The 19,132-nt window shown below is 40.8% G+C and overlaps 1 protein-coding gene across 1 annotated transcript in view; it reads right to left on the bottom strand.

Moving 5' to 3' along the window:
* Positions 1 to 1,421: 1,421 nt before the first annotated feature.
* The window catches only part of CCKAR (cholecystokinin A receptor), a 95,983-nt gene continuing 78,272 nt past the window's right edge, over positions 1,422 to 19,132 (bottom strand). Inside the window, exons 3-5 of the mRNA XM_040420556.1 lie at positions 9,032 to 9,293; positions 4,535 to 4,653; positions 1,422 to 2,165 (exon numbers count right to left, since the gene is read on the bottom strand). Of these exons, the coding sequence (XP_040276490.1) occupies positions 1,621 to 2,165; positions 4,535 to 4,653; positions 9,032 to 9,293 (926 nt within the window). The 3' untranslated portion in view covers positions 1,422 to 1,620. The remainder of the gene's footprint in view (positions 2,166 to 4,534; positions 4,654 to 9,031; positions 9,294 to 19,132) is intronic.

The raw sequence follows: 19,132 nt of genomic DNA, 5'->3' as shown, positions 1-19,132 counted from the left end.
CAGCCTCACTTGTATTTTTAATTTGTATGTATCAAAACTCTCCTTTTTGACTAACTCCAAATACCATGACCATCTCAGAAAAGGGTCTGGGCTGACCCTCCGTATATACTTAGACACAACTTAGAGATATCCCTGTGTTTCCCAAATTTATATTACTTAGAAAGATAATCATCCCCCAACCTAACATCTGCCCAAAAAGGTATATTCCCATAAAATTCTGAAAAATTTAATATTTTAGCCAAAGAATTCCACACAGGTGTGTTCATATATAATAAGGGTGACCTTTACTTATATTTCCTTATTCCAGATTCTAATATCTCATAAATAATGTAGCCATGCAATACTGGAAATTTTATTCACAGGTATTGGCCAAAAATACCGTTATTCTCTTATTCTATAATATTCTTAATCTGGGCAACCAAAATATATTATTTCATACCTGGAATGGCTAATGCCCCCCTGTGCATTTTATCTGTTAACCGAATTGGGGAGTTAACCACAGCAGAATCTTGGGCAGTAGGACCACCTTAATTCACGCAACCCTCAATACAAAGTCCAAAGTTAATGTTACCACATCAGTACCCTAGATGTAACACTTTGCAAAAGAAGTGAGACATTCAATCCGATAAGACTATGTAAATCAACTGAAATATTGTTTTCTAAACACTTAAATGATTCCTTTGCTACCATCTTCAGTTCTCTCCCCAGAAGCCCGCCACTTTCAGCTTCCGGTACTATAACCGATTTTTCCCACTTAATCCAGTTGCAGAAAAGTTTCCAAACTCTTCACAAGTTTCGAACACAATATTTCTAGAAGTATGTGAGCCCAGGAATGTCATCATCATATATTGTTGTTTTATCTGCTATAATGAAATCCCACCGTTCCTGGATTCACTCATATAGTTTGCCAAGAATTCTATAGTTAAACCAAATGATATTGATGACAAAGGGCATCATGGTCTAGTCCTCCTTTCATCCCCCCTAATAAACAACCTTGTTTGGTCCATTATATAGTAACCTACCCCAACTTAAACTTGTTGGTCTAAACCCCATACATTTTAACACGTCCCAAAAGAATTCCCACTTGATCGAATCGAAGGCATTGGCTGCATCCAAAAAAGAGAGTAACTTTTTCCAAAATTATCTGGAGTGCGAACAAATGTTTATTACATTACATTAATGAGAAACGACACAAAGTCCTGCTATTTTACAAAAACATGCTTGCATGGGTGGAGCTACTCAGACATGAATCCATGTTCCTGACAGTCAAGAGTATTCTATCTATACAGTGATGCTCGTAGAACAAACAGTCTTCACAAGTAACTGATGTCAGCCCTATGTGAGGGTTTGCCCATGGCACATATGTTGGAATCTATACAACTATAAGACAGACTTGAACTGAATTCAGATCTGTGGCTAATGAATGATAATATAACAACTGTACACTGTAACATGATTGATCTAGAAAAGGTAATCCGGCTTCATAATATTCTTATTAATATGGTTCATTTATAATCCACAGTGCGGTATAGAGTTCCTTCCAATATAATGCCGTGACCGACTTGTCTAATGTTTATAAATGCCCCTCAGGACTTTTTCTAGTAAGAGCCTATTACTTGCTCATGTTGGGGCAGTGGCAGTAGCAGAGAGGCTTATGTTGGTGTAGGTGTACCTGGATAATGAAGCCCCAGTGGTTCTTCCATCTTCTTCTCCTACTCCAGGAACCATCCCTTGGTTTTGCACATCTCTTGCTGGGCAACAGTTGAAGGTAGCTAGGAATCCAAGCCGAAATCGCTTGTTCATAAAGCAATAAATAATTGGATTGACACAAGCCGAGGTGTAGGAGAGCAGGTGGATAAAAGAGATGGGTGCCCCAGACAGGAGTCTTCCTGCAGTGTTGGCATCAAAGGCTCTCCAGGCATTGACACTAAAAATAGGAGTCCAGCAGATGAAGAACAGGATGACAATGACGATCAACATGCGGATAACTCTTTTCTTCGCCATTAAGTTGGCAGCTGAGCTGTTGCTGCGAACTCTTTCGATCTTAGTGCTGCTGTGGACTGAAGACAGCTGACGCATTTCTACTTTTTTCTTCTTTTTTGTCTTCTGGAGATAACAGCCATCTCCATTTTCAAACTGATTACTGCTTATACTGCTTGTCCTTTCTGCACAGAGGAGCCCAAAAAGGAGGGAAAAACAACACAATAATGAATATTATAAATACATGCAACAACAAAATAATGTGAACTAGCCAGAAGCACAGACATCCGGACATCTGCTTGTTGAGTTACCTAACAACGTCTGCAACACAAACTGAATGGCAGTAATGAGATATAAGGAACGACATGACCTACACAAAACTCTAATAGCGTTCAGTTGTTCTTGAAATTTTAAGTCTAAGCATCATGGAATTTTTAGTGAAGGATATTATTTTGTTGGCTTGGTTTTGTGCAGTGTCGGATCACTTAATGGTCTGAATTACTACAATTTCGACCTATTACTCACTGATTTCATTGTTTATGAAAAAATAACAACTACTCCCATCACAGCGAGATCAGAATCGGGAGCAAGGTGGCATTAGAGAGGTATTCTGATTTGCATTAATATCCTTTAAAATAATAATGTATGAAGGTAGCTGTAATTTTTTTAAATGTATTTCTTTGACCTGGCGTTCTGGGCTGTGGTCACATGACCATGTCCATGTAGCTTTTTCTTATTTCCTGTGATGTTATGTCCATGGGCGGGGCAGTGATAGGGGAGTGTCTATGTAACTAGCTGGGCTGCAGGGGCTATGAACTAGCTAGGTGTATTAAAGGGCAGTGATAGTGGAGTGCATATATAACTAGCTGTGCAAGCGGAGCTATATACTAGCTGGGCGTTGTTATGGGCATTGCTGGGGCTGTGGCAGAGAAAGGAAAAGTGCATCAAGGGTTTGGTTGGATACAGGCGCAGGAAGTGCTACATATAGGATGGAAACAAACCAGAGGGATTGCTTTACATGGTGAAAATGGACCAGGATAGTCCACACTGAAGAAGGTAGCTTAACCCCTTCTAGCAAAAGCCAGTTTGGACCAAATGCCGAAGCCCCATTTTTCAAATCTGACATGTGTTACTTTATCTGGTAATAACTCTGGAAAGCTTTCACTGATCCAAGCGATTCTAAGATTGTTTTCAAATGACACATTGTACTTCATTTTAGTGGTGAATTTGAGTTGATATGTTTTACTTTTATGTATACAAAAATCCCAAATTTACTGAAAATGTTGCAAAGTTTGCAGTTTTTAAAATTTTAATTTCTCAGATTTTGAGACAAATGGTGACTCCTCGCAAAATAGTTATTAACATCCCCCATATTTCTACTTTGTTGGCATAGTTTTGTAAATTTTTTTTTTTTTTTAGGATGTTAGAAGGCTGAGAATTTTAGAAATAATTTTTGACATTTTCAAGAAAATTTTCAATAGAAACACTGTATTTGCAGCTACCACTTCTGCAGGAAGGCTATTCCATGCATCCACTACTCTCTCAGTAAAGTAATACTTCCTGATATTATTTTTAAACCTTTGCCCCTCTAATTTAAAACGATGTCCTCTTGTAGAAGTTTTTCTTTTAAATATTCTCTGCTCTTTTACCTTGTTGATTCCCTTTATGTATTTAAAAGTTTCTATCATATCCCCCATATCAATACCGTGTTTTTAAGGACCAATTCAGTTCTGAAGTGACTTTTAGGGGCTTACATAACAGAAGCCACCCAAAGTCACCTGTGCTCCACAGGAATTAAAGCAAAATGGAGGTGAATCCATTTGAATCCATTTTTCCTGTAACACAGCAAGGGTTACCAGCAAAACAGACTTCAATATTTATTACCCTGGTTATGCAGTTTACAGAAACATTCCATATGTGGTCGTAAATCTCTTCATGGGCACACGGCAGGGCTCAGAACAAAAGGTGCGCAATATTGGTTTTGGAGAGCAGATTTTGCTGGAATGGTTTTCGGGTGCCATGTCGCATTTGATGAAACCCTGAGATACCCCTAGAAAGCATACCCCAAAAAATTGACCCCATTTTAGAAACTACACCCCTCAAGGAATTGATCGAGGGGTGCAGTGAGTGCTTTGACCCAACAAGAATTTCATAGAATTTAGAAACACTTACTTGGCTGTGAAAATGAAAAATTACATTTTACTTCCAATAAAATGTTGCTTTAGCCCCAAGATTTTCATTTTACCAAGGCATAACAGGAGATACACCCCACAGTTTTTTATGTATTTTTTTTCTGATTACAGCAACACCCTATATGTACTTGTATGTGTAATTTATTTTATTTTTTTAATTTTTTAATAAATTATAAATGAGTGGATATGGGAAAGGGTAATTTATTTAATTTTTATTTATGTTTTTATTTTTACACTTAGTTTTTTTTTTATCAAGTCCCACTTGGATCTTGAAGATCCAGTGGGGCTGATTGCTACAGGTACATCATAGTGGCTTAAGGGGTTAAACATACAGCACAGCATTACTATGAAGACCGTGTTACCTTTCTTCTGATTTGCATCAAATTGGATTCCTCTGTACAGTTCCATGGATATTAAGGCGTATGCAACAGTCATAACGATTCCAGGAACAAGGAAGAGAATTAACAGAAGAAAAATATACCTAAAATCATAAAGACAAGAAACAGTCACACTGCATCTGAATAGCTTAGAATTTAAATATAACAGTAGATAACATTGGACCGTGACATTATACATACAATGAATTTGAATATCTTCCGATCCTTCAAATTTTTTACATTTTGCTCTGTGGTGGCTTTGTGCTAAAATAAAAAATCTAGTTTTTTTCCCATCAATCTACACTCAATATCCCATAATGGAAAAGTAAAAACAGAGTTTTAGAAATTTTTTCAAATGTATTAAAAAGGAAAAATTTAAATTTTGCATGGACATAAGTATTCAAGCCCTTTGCTATGACACTTGAAATGTAGCTCTGGGGCCCTCCCATTTCTCTTGATCATGTTTGAGATGTTTCTACACCTTGATCAGAGTCCACCTGTGGTAAATTCAGTTGACTGGACATGCTTTGGAAAGACACCCCTGTCTATATAAGGTCTCACAGTTGGCAATACATAAGAACTGCCTGTAGATTTCAAAGACAGGGTTGTGTGGAGACACAGGTCTGGAGAAGGGTACAAAAAATGTTCTGCTGCACTGAAAGTTTTCATGAGCACAGTGGTCTCCATTCTTAAATTTAATTCTTAAATAGAAGGAGTTTGGAACAACCAGGACTCTTCCTAGAGCTGGCTGCCCCACCAAACTAAGTAATCGGGGAGAAGGGCCTTGGTAAGAGAGGTGAACAAGAACCCAATGATTACTCTGGCTGAATTCCAATTGTGCAGATGGGAAAAACTTCCAGAAGGTCAACCACCACTGCAGGACTCCATCAATCTGGGCTTCATGCCAGAATGGCCATAAATAAGCCTCTCTTCAGTAAAAGACACACAAAACATAGAAACATAGAAACATAGAATGTGTCGGCAGATAAGAACCATTTGGCCCATCTAGTCTGCCCAATATACTGAATACTATGGATAGCCCCCGGCCCTATCTTATATGAAGGATGGCCTTATGCCTATCCCATGCATGCCTGGAGTTTGCAAAAATGAAACCAAAATTGAACTTTCTGTCCTCAATTCTTAGTGTCATTAGTGTTGGGCTCGAATATCCGAATAGCGAATATTAATTGCAAATATCGGCAGTTAGAGAATTCGCAAATATTTAGAATATAGTGATATATATTTGTAATTTTGATTATTCTAGATTTTTTTTTTTTCATCAGTAACCTCCCTTCTTGCTTGTGGGCCAATGAGAAGGCTGAAAAGTCTTTATCTGAGGTTAGCAACATCCCTAGCAACCAATAGGAAAGTTGCCTACCCCTTACTATATAAGAACCTCCCCAGAAGCTATTTTCTGCAGTATTTTGCAGATCAGAGAGAGACAGCAGTGTTATTGCTGTGCTCTGTGCTTTGCTGTGTCATTACATTAGATAGTTAGTTAGCTTATATATAATACAGATAGTGGGAGATAGTCAGTGTAGGTTATATCCTGACATAGTGTAGCTGATAGGTTCTGCTGTCCATACATATATGCTACAGACATAGTGGTGTGATGTCACAACAATACTTAGTGCACCAATCAGTAATATGTAGTCAGACCTGCTAAAATGTGAAGTTGCACGTATTGCGCCAAAATATTTGCATCATTGGTGCCGATTTCGTAATCGCAAATATTTTGGAGCATATAAAGCTGTAATGTTCTGCCATGCCAACTATAAACTTCTAGCAGCTTTAAAAATGTAGCTATAGTGACCCCTGTAATTCAAGCGCATTACACGAATATTACATTGCCTATTTTTCGCGATCAAGAAAATAATCTTGAATTCGCGAATTCGCGAATTCTCGAATATATGACGAATATTCTATGAAATATTCGCGAGATATTGCGAATTCGAATATTGCCCCTGCCGCTCATCACTAAGTGTCATATCTGGAGGAAAGCAGACACTGCCATCACCACCCAATACCATCCCTACAATGAAGCACAATGGTGGCAGCATCATGCTGTGGAGGTGTTTTTCAGCAGTTGGGGCAGGGAGACTTGTCAGAGTTCAGGGACAATTGAATGGAGCAAAGTACAGAAATATTCTTAATGAGATCCTGATCCAGAGTACTCTGGACCTCAGACTGGGCTGAAGACTCACCTTCCAACAGGACAATAAACCTAAGCACACAGTCAAGACAACACAAGTGGCTTAGGCACAACTCTGTGAATGTTCTTGAGTGGCCCAGCCAGAGCCTTGACTTGAACCCAATCAAACATCTCTGGAGAGTCCTGAAAATGGCTGTCCACCAATGGTCCCTATCCAACCTGACAGAGCTTGAGAGGATCTGCAGAAAATAATGGCAGACCATCCCCATATCAAGGTGTGAAAACCTTGTGGCATCATACCCAAGAAGACTCTGGGCTGTAGAGCGTCTGAATACTTATGTCAGTGCAAGATTTTAGTTTTTCTTTTTCTATGAATTAGTACAGATTTCTAACATTCTAACATTTTCACAAAATGTAAAAAAAAAAAGTAAGCGTCTTAAGATTTTTCAAATGCATTGTATACTGTATTGTGGTACTCCGGCTGCTCTTCTGAGGACAAGAAGACCCTTAAGCGCATCATCAGAATGGCTGGCAGAATCACTGGTACTCAGCTACCATCACTGGAGGACATCTTCACTGCTCGCTGCAGCAACAGGGCAAAAATTATCTGCGGGGATCCAACTCACCCCGCCCACAGCCTTTTCATTCCCCTACCCTCTGGTAGCCCTACATGCCCGCACCACTAGGCTGAAGAACAGCTTTTACCCCAAAGCAATCAGTCTCCTAAATGCTCAGAGACTATTGCCCCTTCCTAGGATAGAAACTACCACAGACTGAAAGTGACTGCTGCATTCATGACCCCATGATGATCTCTTGTCTGCAGTGGTGTCTGATCAGTGTGTATATATACTAAAAAGCAATTCCTACTTTGCTCTTGGTATATATATGCTGTGAACTGTGAATAGTGATGCTTTCTAGTGCAATGTTGTTGTTTTTTTCTAGTGTAATACTTTAGTTTAAATGTCAGTTCTTGTTCCTCTGTCCATGGCATCTAGGATTGCTCCAAACAACATTTCATTGTATTGTACATTGTATTACATTGTATTGTACAGTGACAATAAAGGCATCTTATCTTATCTTATACGTGATCACACAAAATTGTGGAAATGTAACACATTCAATACCAATAATAACCTTTTACTTTATATTACTGGATACACATGGAGCTAAATCTACGGTGACAGGGTTTATTGGATTATTACACAATCAACAAACACAGAGCACCACGGCCTCTCCAAACAGCTGATTAGAGGTGGTGCAGGGACTCGGACACTCACTGATCTAATATTGATATCCTATCCTGGGGATATCAATCCATCAATATCAAAATCCCAGATAATCCCTTTAAAGATGATTGGTCAGATCTCCTGATACTTCTCTTTTAGTAAATACTTGTATTCTCCAGAGCAGGGATGCTCAACCTGCGGCCCTCCAGCTGCTGCAAAACTACAACTCTCAGCATGCCCTAATAGCTGGAGGGCTGCAGGTTGGACTTCCCTGCTCCAGAGTATAATAATTCTGGAGCATCTTGTCTTAGGCTACTTTTACACTAGCGTTTTAGTTTTCCGGTATTGAGATTCGTCATAGCGGCTCAATACCGGAAAAAAACGCTTCAAAAAACGGAACTGAACAGAGCGGAATCCTCCAAAATGCATTCCGTTCCGTTTAGTTGCGTTCCCATACCGGAGAGCAAACCGCAACATGTTGTGGTCATGACCAATAATGCAAGTCAATGGGGACGGATCAGTTTTCTCTGCCACAAAAACGGATCCGTCCCCCATTGACTTTCTATGGAGTTCATGACGGATCTGTCTTGGCAATGTTAAGGATAATACAACTGGATCTGTTCATAACGGATTCAGACGGTTGTATTATCAGTAACGGAAGCGTTTTTTGCCGAACCCTGCCGGATCCAGTAAAACGCTAGTGTGAAAGTAGCCTTACATCTCTGCGTTTTGCCGTTCATCTTGTTGTTCCTCCTGAACCTTTAGGACCAAATTGACACCAGTCTGTTACCCTTCCCACTTGTGTCCTTACATGGTCTGATTGTATTTTCTGTGTATGGTTCTGGGGACGGTCATCTTGCCTAAATCTGCGGCTGAGAGCTGTGGACAACAGTTCTAGAGATTCACATTAGAACAGTCACCTGGACACAGGAAACAGGACTCAGTTGACACGCGTGTGGCCATGCCTTGTGATGTGTGTAGAGGTCACTGTGCATGGACGAGCAATTCTAGCAAATCTGATTCATAAAATAACGTTTGATATTAGGCTAAACATGGAATATTTGTAGGCAGTTCCTATTCCCGATATCACGTATCTGCTCTTACCATGATTGTTGGGTGAGGTCACTGGGCCACTCGAGACGACACATGTGTCCGGTTGTATTCTCGTACTTTGAAAATGGAACCAGTGTGCTGTAAATTGGGTACGGTGACATGATTGTAAATGAAAGGAACCATGTAACCGCAATGACTTTCAGAGCATGGGACTTTGTCTGCCACACTCGGGACTGTAGGGGCTTACAAATTGCACTGTACCTCTCCAGAGATATTGCAACCAGATTAAACGTCGACACGCTTACAGAGATACCTGTCCAAAGAAAGAAGAAGAACACCGTGTTATCTCCTGCACTAAATAACCGGTAAAGAAGGAGGTGCAGCAGGCATATTACATCGGCATCACATAATCCTATTAGCAATGAGAAGATCAGATGTTATTTGGACGCAGTGAATCATAAGGGTGACGCTCACAACAGTTGGGGCAGACCTGTGTGTTACATTGAAACATTCAACCAAAATATCTTTCTAATTTTTTTGTGGGTTATCCCATAATTACTGTACAAAAATGAAAATCAGCCATCATATAGTACATGATAATCTATTTCTAACAAAGCCATCATCCTTGTACCTCATATGGATCCACAGATCTCCCCATTCATAGCTCCACTGCACTGCTAGATTTATTTCAGGCAGGTAGCCTAGGGACGTGTTTGTGCAGCTCTCTCCCTGTCACAGGTCAGGGGGTGTGTCCTTTCCGATGCAACTCTCTCCCTGTCACAGCTCAGGGAACATGTCCTTTCCGATGCAGCTCTCTCTTTATCACAGGTCAGGGGGTGTGTCCTTTCCGATGCAGCCCTCTCTCTATCACAGTTCAGGGAGCATGCCTTTTCTGCTGCAGCTCTCTCTATCACAGTTCAGGGAGCATGCCCTTTCTGCTGCAGCTCTCTCTATCACAGTTCAGGGAGCATGCCCTTTCTGCTGCAGCTCTCTCTATCACAGTTCAGGGAGCATGCCTTTTCTGCTGCATCTCTCTCTATCACAGCTCAGGGAGCATGCCCTTTCTGCTGCAGCTCTCTCTATCACAGTTCAGGGAGCATGCACTTTCTGCTGCAGCTCTCTCTATCACAGTTCAGGGAGCATGCCCTTTCTGCTGCATCTCTCTCTATCACAGCTCAGGGAGCATGCCCTTTCTGCTGCAGCTCTCTCTATCACAGTTCAGGGAGCATGCCCTTTCTGCTGCAGCTCTCTCTATCATAGCTCAGGGAGCATGCCCTTTCTGCTGCGACGCTCTCCCTGTAGCTGTCTCAGTTTCTGACAGTAGATATGACTGGTCGCAGTTGGAGATGTAAGGCTATTCAGGCATCATCATTGATAGCAAACCTCTGTGTGGATAGTCTGTGCATCTCTGATAGCAATGGAAATCTACGACATCCCTTACATGAATGAGCAGAGAATTTCACATGGGGTATAAATTCTCATTATATGTATTATATTTTTTCTGTAAAAGACAAAACTACATGATCCTGCTAACGTATTATTAATCATTATGAAGCATCTGTTATTTCGCGCATGTAAAAACCCACAGCATTCGCACTAACATCTGCATGCAGATCACACTGGTCATGAAACGAAAAACACATCGGGTGGAACTGTCATTAAGTGCTATGTAAGGCTACTTTCACACTCGTGTTTTGGGCAGATTTGTCATGGATCTGCAAAAACGGATCCGTTACAATAATACAACCGCATGCATCAGTTTGTATTATCTGTAACATAGCAAAGACGGATCCGTCATGAACTCCATTGAAAGTCAATGGAGGACGGATCCGTTTTCTATTGTGCCAGATTGTGTCAGAGAAAACGGATCTGTCCCCATTGACTTACATTGTGTGTCAGGACGGATCCGTTTGGCTCAGTTTCGTCAAGCGGACAACAAAATGCTGCAGGCAGGGCTGTGGTGTTCGCCTCCAAAGCGGAATGGAGACTGATCGGAGGCAAACTGATACATTCTGAGCGGATCATTTTCCATTCAGAATGCATTAGGGCAAAACTGATCCGTTTTGGACCGCTTGTGACAGCCCTGAAACGGATCTCACAAACGGAAAGCCAAAACACCATTCTGAAAGTAGCCTAAGAAAGCTTCAGCCAAAAGATGCAGAGCAGTAAGTGATGTCAGAAAAGGGGGCATCATCTTGACAATACCATACAGCCGTTTAGATTTTTTTCTGTGGTGTTATGGATCTTTAGGCCCCTTTCACACGAGCGAGTATTCCGCGCGGGTACAATGTGTAATGCGAACGCATTGCGCCCGCACGGAATCCAGACACATTCATTTCAATGGGTCTGTGTACATGAGCTTTGTTTTTCACACATTACTTGTGCGTTGAGTGAAAATCGCAGCATGTTCTATATTCTGCGTTATTCACACAACGCTGGCCCCATAGAAGTGAATGGGGATGCGTGAAAATCGCAAGCATCCGCAAGCAAGTGCGGATGTGATGCGTTTTTCACGGATAGTTGCTAAGAGATGTTTGTATACCTTCAGTTTTTTATCACCAGCGTGCAAAAAGCGTTAAATCGCATTGCACCCTCAATCGCATACAAAACTGAATGAACTTGGTTGCAAAATCTCACATTTTTCACTGAACACATCCGCAACGCATCCGGACCTAATCTGCTCACGCTCGTCTGCAAGAGGCCTTAGGGTGCAGAGCACTACGGAAACTTCCATTTGGGGGACCAAAGTGAAAGAATGAATGGACCTGGTGTGCTATATGACCCTAAATAGCTCCATTGTATTTATTATGAACATCTGCTCGGAGTTTCACTTTAACCCCTTCCTGAGGCAGCAATTTTTGCATTTTCATTTCAAGCTACCTGCCTTCCTGGAGCCATAACATTTTTATTTTTCCATTCACATAGCCGTATGAGCGCGCTTGTTTTTTGTGCGACAAGTTGTAGTTTCGAATGTCACCATTTAAAATGGCTTACAATGTAGAGGGAAGCTGTAAAAAATTCTAAATGGGGTGGAATTGGAATTTTTTTTAAATTCCGGTGATGAAAAAAATGTCGAAATGCCCTTTTTTATTTTCCGTTACGCCATTCACCGAATAGTATGTTTTATTATATTTTAACAGTACGGGAGTTTTCATACGTGTTATTTTTGTAATTGTTCATTTCTATTTTTATTTTGTGGAAAGGGGGGTGATTTGAATGTTTATATTTTTATATTTTTCAAAAAAAAAATCTTTTTTTTTTTTTTTTTTTTTTTTTTTTACTTTTGTTAGGTTCCCAATTGGACCCCAACTTGCAATCATCAGATTGCAATTCGTATAGAATAATGGAGCAAGCACCATCTTTAAAGACCTAACATCCGCCGTACATGTATGTGGATGTCGTAAAGGGGTTATCCAGTAAAGGATAACGATGACCTATGCTTAGGCAGCATGTTATAGAGCAGGAGGAGAAGAGCAGATTGACAGATTGATACATAGTTTTGCGAGAAAAGATTCAGTCAGTAACTTGTAAATCTATACATTGACATCCCTGCTCTTTCTATGCTAAGGAGTCCAGTGGGCGGTCCCACTCAGTGACTGACAGCCTTTCCGGCTCCTGTGTGCATCTAGAGATAGATGGCAATCACTGCAATGAGCAGAGATGTAGATAAATTAATTACAAGTTTTACTGACGCTTTTCCCACAAAGCTATCAATCTGCTCAGCGTCTCCTGCTCTATAACATGCTGCTTGCAGATTATACTGCATTTTCATGGTGGTTCTCTTTAAAGGGTACCTGTCACCACCTAAATAGACCACAAACTGCCAGCAGTACCTTAAAGCTGTTGACAGGTTTCTAATGATGTTCTTGTGTAAGATGTCCGAGGTGCATGATCTCTGTAAAACAACTTGTATTCCCCCGCAGGTCGTATGCAAATAAGGTTCTTGAAGTCAAGGGGGCAGCGGCTTTCGCACTGGAAGTCAGGTTCACCCCACCCCTTCGCATTTGATTGATGGACTTTTTAATTTTTTCAGGTGTGATTCCATCCTGACATTTTGCGCATGCGCCGTCTGGTCTTGTTTCCGGCAGCTGTGCATTGATCCCTGCCGTAGTGTACTTTGTTCATCGAGTCAATGCGCATGCGCTCCTGATCCTGTGACTGACCCTGATGCAGGGTAGTGTTCTCTGAAGTGCTTACCCACGTGAGTCTGTGCCTGTGCATTGATCCCTGCCGTAGTGTACTTTGTTCATCGAGTCAATGCGCATGCGCTCCTGATCCTGTGACTGACCCTGATGCAGGGTAGTGTTCTCTGAAGCGCTTACCCACGTGAGTCTGTGCCTGTGCATTGATCCCTGCCGTAGTGTACTTTGTTCATCGAGTCAATGCGCATGCGCTCCTGATCCTGTGACTGACCCTGATGCAGGGTAGTGTTCTCTGAAGCGCTTACCCACGTGGGTCTGTGCCTGCGCATTGACTCGCTGAAGCCAAGTACACTACAGCGGGGATCAATGCGCAGGTGCTCTAAACGAGATCATATGGCGCATGCGCAAAATCTCAGGATGGAATCACGCCTGAAAGAATTCAAAAGTCCATTAATCAAATCCGAAGGGGCGGGAAGGGGGCGCCGCGTGCTTGACTTCAAGAACCTCATTTGCATATGACTGTGGGGGAATAAAAGTTTTTTTACAGCAATCATGCGTCTCGGACATTAGAAACCTGATGTCAACAGTTTTAAAGGTACTGGTTGGCGGTTTATGGTCCATTTTGGTGCTGACAGGTTCCCTTTAAGTATCTATCCACCCATTTTGAAGACAATCAATGCAAATTAACAAGGTAGTATCCCTGACACAATACACTTACATAGTTGTGAGAAATATATGATAAGTATATGAGGTTAAAGTATTGACAAGGGATAATTCAATGGATGGTCCAGTAAAAGAAACTTTCCCTTTTAATGAAACGCCTCCTCCCTTCACTAGGCATGTAACCCTCTCATATCCCAGATGAACCATAGATAGCAACATGCTGGGATGCTGGGTTCTTATCCATTGTGTTAAATGCATCAGACAAATGCTTCCAAATCCTGGTTTTAAAGGGGTTGTCTCACTTCAGACATTGGTGGCATATTGCTAGGATATGCCACCAAAGTCAGATAGGTGAGGGTCGGAGAAGACTCCTAGAAGAAGCTAAGGTGAGTTGGGGTTGGACTCCCCTCCCTTCTTGGTCATTATTATTACTATATACATTGAAGCAGGACCTTACTTGTGAGTTGTCATGTAGATGTATTTCATTGGGATACTATAGCTCAGTATATTGATGTGTAATACGGGATACTTTCCTCACGTTATATAGTGGGAATGTTACTTGTATTGCTGTGATGTGTTATACACCATTTGGACCATATATTGTAATGAGTGGGAGGACTGTCTTTGTCTTTTTCAGTGTACTGTTTATGGCACATTTGAATGCTTTTCTTTTATTGAAAATCAATAAAGATTTCCGATATTCATATAAGGCTTGGTTCACACCACATTTTGCCCTACTTTTAAAGTATATGTTCGAGGGTGGGGGGGGGGAAGCAAAAAAGCAAAGGCATAGTACACCACACTTTTCCATCCTACAGAATCCAGTAAGAAAACGTATGCGTTAACATATACAATTTTACAGTGGAGCTCTATGGTGACAGATGCCACTGTATGCCATCCCTCTGAGGCATCCGATTAATGTATAAGTTCGTTGTATACATTAAACGTAAGCCTTAGGTGTACCGTATGGTAATTCTTGTAGGAGTTTGATGTTTTGAAGAATATGACAAAGGCCACTTTCACACAGTCAGTATTTTTCATCAGTATTTGTAAGCCAAAACCAGGACAGATTTTTCACTATACTTTTTCTCTGTAGGTCCCACTCCTGGTTTTGGCTTAAAAAATACCGGTACAAATGCTGACTGTGTGAAAGAGCCAAATAGTTGACGGTGTTAACTTCCTTCTGGAACCAGAGGCAAATGCCTTGCTGAGTGATGTCTGTAAACTTTTTGGACTGTCTGTGATTTTTGGTTCAGTTGTCCAGAAAAAATATTTAAGAAGAGGTTGGCAGCTCTGAATGCGCCACTGATATGGTGCCAGATAACACAGGACACAATGAGAGTTTTTTTTTTTTAAGTCAGTACCTTCTGTCATAATATTAGGCAGGTCATTTTAGTGTTATGGCTGATTGGTATATAAGTGGTACCCTCATGTAAACAAGACACTTCAGTCACAGGAATGAAAAAAAGTCCTGAGAGTGGACTTAAATGTTGTATTGGATGAATAAACCGCTTATTTGATTGGCTCTATGTGGCATGCTGTGCTTTCTTTGCTCTTTCTCTCTCTCCAATAAAACAATATTAATTTATCCATAGTCCCAGAATATATTGTACCTTCAAAAATTTTATTGAGTTTTATCAAACCAGGCAAAAGTAGAGCTCAACCAATATCAACATCAAACCAAGTGTAAGATTAGGCAATCTCGAGTAAGCATAAAGTTACAAGGTATATAACTGGTGCAAGCCCCTGAGGAGCTGGTTCAGAGTATGGAAGTGGTTGAAGCCGTCATAAAGTGTTGTGTCATGGTGTCCTACCTCAGGCCGTTGCTCCCTGGTGTTCAGAACAATGAAAAAAGGGTGAATTGAAGGAACCAGGCAGAGATTATAGAACAAAGAACTCCTTTCTTTACTGAGTGCAAAAAACAAATAGCAGCAGTTCGTACAAGGTGCAATTCCTCCTCCCAGATACGGTATAGTGGCTGACAATGTGGCAGAAGATGACAATGTCTCTCTTCTGATTCCCTTTCCTGGGCTGTACTCTGGCGCTTATAGCTATGAAGTGCGGTAATGGTGTCTTAACATGTTTCTTACCATCTTGCAGCGAAGTCTTGATAGCTTGATTTCTTGATCTCTCTGCCGACACAAATACGCTGTAGTTTACAAATTTTATGTAGCCTAGGACCTTGCAGTCTCTCTGGGGCAATGTTGTCCTCCTAGGTGAGCCGCCTCTGTGGTCCACATGACTTGGAGGAGCGGGAGATGGATCGCAAGCTCCCTCACTCTCTATGACTCTCAACTGACTCTAACTAGCTCTACCCCTCCCTTGGCAGGAAGACGGACCAATACACTCCTACCAAGAGGGGAGTAATGGTATGGTAAGTTCCATTCCTGTCACCATACACTGCCAACCATACCTCATCTACTGGTGGACCAAGTGTATAGCATGACATTACCATACATTGCATTACAAACCATTTACAATAGTAGTACCCCTAGGTCTAGGGTACTACAAATGATAATGCTTATCTACATGTAATTGTACAATAGGTAGTACAGACTAGAATCAACATTATTAGTGTAATGAAGAAGGCGTTATAGACATAGCGAGAAAGAAACTAAATGAAAAATGAAAGGGGGGCTGGGAAGGCTAGAGGGAGATATGTGTTACTGCATTATTCAGTTACCCCAGCAAGAAACTGACAATGGACAGCTACGGATGAGCATAGGCTATCCACGGGCCCCAGACCTTGAAAAATGTCTGTGTATCGAAGAGGATACCAGTGAGTTGCTCATTAGTCATAAAATTATCTAGTCGAGTCAGGAACCCTGAGTTTGGGTTAGATCGGTTCTTCCAGGCATGAGCGATCATTTGTATTGCCACTAAAAAGATAAGAGCGAGCAGGTTGTACGAGGCTCGAAAAAGCATTGAGGATTTATGATGTAGTGTGCAAAATAGAAATGTCTTCCACACTCCTCAGATTAAAATCGTGATTCTTTATTTTATGCCATTAAAATTACGACAGCACAAGACTAAGAATACGCTTGCCCCTTTCAAACATATAGGGATACGAATAAGAGCGCAATGTTAGAAACACATATATGTATTCCCAGTCATATGCTATCATAATTTTAATGGAAATCAAATAAAGAACCATGATTTTAATCTGAGAAATGTGGAAGAGATTTCTATTTTCACACCTTGTGGATTGTAAGCCAGCAGTCATCTCCAGCACTGGGAAATAGAAAACACCATCTTGTGTGCAGAGGATTGTGTTGAGCTGTACAGTATTCATTGCTATCTACTGATTTATGATGTAGCCCCCATGTATAAAATATGGTAGGAGCCAAGCCATACACATGGAACCAAAAGTGCACAACAATGATGCCCAACCTGCGGCCCTCCAGCTGTTGCAAAACTACTACTACAGCTATCAGGGCATGCTGGGAGTTGTAGTTTTGCAACAGCTGGAGAGCGGCAGGTTGGGTATCCCTGGTGAAGAACATGTAGATACGTCTACCACACAGAGTAGATACAATCTTGTGCAAAAGTTTGTCAAATTTCACATTCTGCTGTTTTTTAAGTTGAAATAAATAGGTTGTCCCATCTGGACATTTTAAGGTATATTCGCATCATATGCCATAAATGTCACAAGATGAGGGTTCCACTTCTGGCATTTGATGGGGTCATTTCTTGATATAGGAGAAGGTCCCAAAGCTGGGACCTGCATCTACTAGACATTTATGGCATATCCTGTGAATATGCCATAATTGTCCAGATGGGACAACCCCTTTAAATATGACAGATTCCCGCTAATTTTAATGTAGCATTAAATCTTATTTTCTGAATATGTTGTAGTTTAAACAAATGAAACATAAATTTTTGGCACAAGCAGAAAACTAGGCTTTTTTTTTTATCTCAGAACTGAATCAAGTTTTTAGCCAAATATAGAAAATTCCTGAACTTAATAAATTTTATGAAGACTGCTTGTGAAGTTGTGCTTACTGCTGCAGATGATGGAGCAACTTAAAGAGGACCTTTCACCACTCCTGACATGTCTGTTTTAATAACTTCATGCATTCCCCATGCAATAACAATTCTGAAGCATCTATTCTTATGGCTCTGTGTTGTGCCATTCCTTTATTATTTCTACTAGACGTTATGAATGAATTGCTAGCAGTCTGCAGTAAGGGTACAGAGGGGAGGTAACCAGTTAGGGGTGTGTACCTGCTCAGTCTGAAAATGGCAGCACTGATTGGATAGAGTGGGTCTGTGCAGGTACACACCCCTAACTGGTTACCACCCGCTGTACCCTTAATGCAGACTGCTAGTAATTCATTCATGACTTCTAGTAGAAGTAATAAAGAATTAGCACAAAATTGAGACATAAGAATAGTTGCTCCAGAATTGTTATTACATGGGGAATGCATGAAGCTATTAAAACAGGCATGTCAGGAGTGGTGAAAGGTCCTCTTTAACTTTTGCTGACTCACACAGAAAGCAGAAGACTAAAAATTCTAATAAACTGTTCAGCTATATGCTGCGAAACCGCCGCCCACATCACTGCCAAGGACCTGCAGGGATAAGTGGCTGCCACCAGAATAGTGGTGCACTGGTCCCCTATCTGCAAGAATCATTAGAAGATACACCTACATTCTTCTCAAAAACTCAATATCTCAATAATACCAGAGACATATTTGAATCAACTGTTTGATCTCTTTGGCTATGACCATGAAAATTAGCATATATCAGCCATTCAACTAGAGACACCAATGTGTAGACAACATCAGTACCCATCAGTAAGGAGCTAGATGATATGCATTAAAGAGACTCTGTCAGCATGATCAATCCTATGAAATCAGACATACTGCCTGGTAGGGCTCATCATACTGATTAAAATCATACCTTTCTTTTGTCTGTATGCTAAACAGCTGCAGAGATCTGTGTTTTATTCATATGCAAATGAATAGGTTGGAGCACCAGGAGTTGAGGCTGAATCATTGGAGCACTACTTATGTAACACTTCATGTGCTTTTCACACTTCCGCTTCCCTTGATTAACAGGACTAGACATCAGCATGCTGAGGGGAAAAGCTGTGTCCTAGCATGTACATATCATATACACCACTTACTGTAGCCTTATCACATTGAGAAGAGTGGATTTATATGCTTACAAAGCTAATATACATATTACTGCTTTATTCATAGACACAATATATAGTGATAAAGAAGCCAGTAATGTTTGTTAGCTTTCTAAGTATAGAAAAATTGTCAATATAATAAAGCTGTAGCCTGGAGGCAAGTGGTCTGCCTTGTATGTAGACATACCAAGTTTGAATCTTGGTAGAGAC

The sequence above is a fragment of the Bufo bufo genome, chromosome 2 (assembly GCF_905171765.1).
Source record: "Bufo bufo chromosome 2, aBufBuf1.1, whole genome shotgun sequence".
Classification (NCBI taxonomy): Eukaryota; Metazoa; Chordata; class Amphibia; order Anura; family Bufonidae; genus Bufo; species Bufo bufo.
The sequence above is the reverse complement of the archived record's forward strand: the minus strand, read 5'-3'. Positions and strand labels throughout refer to the sequence as shown.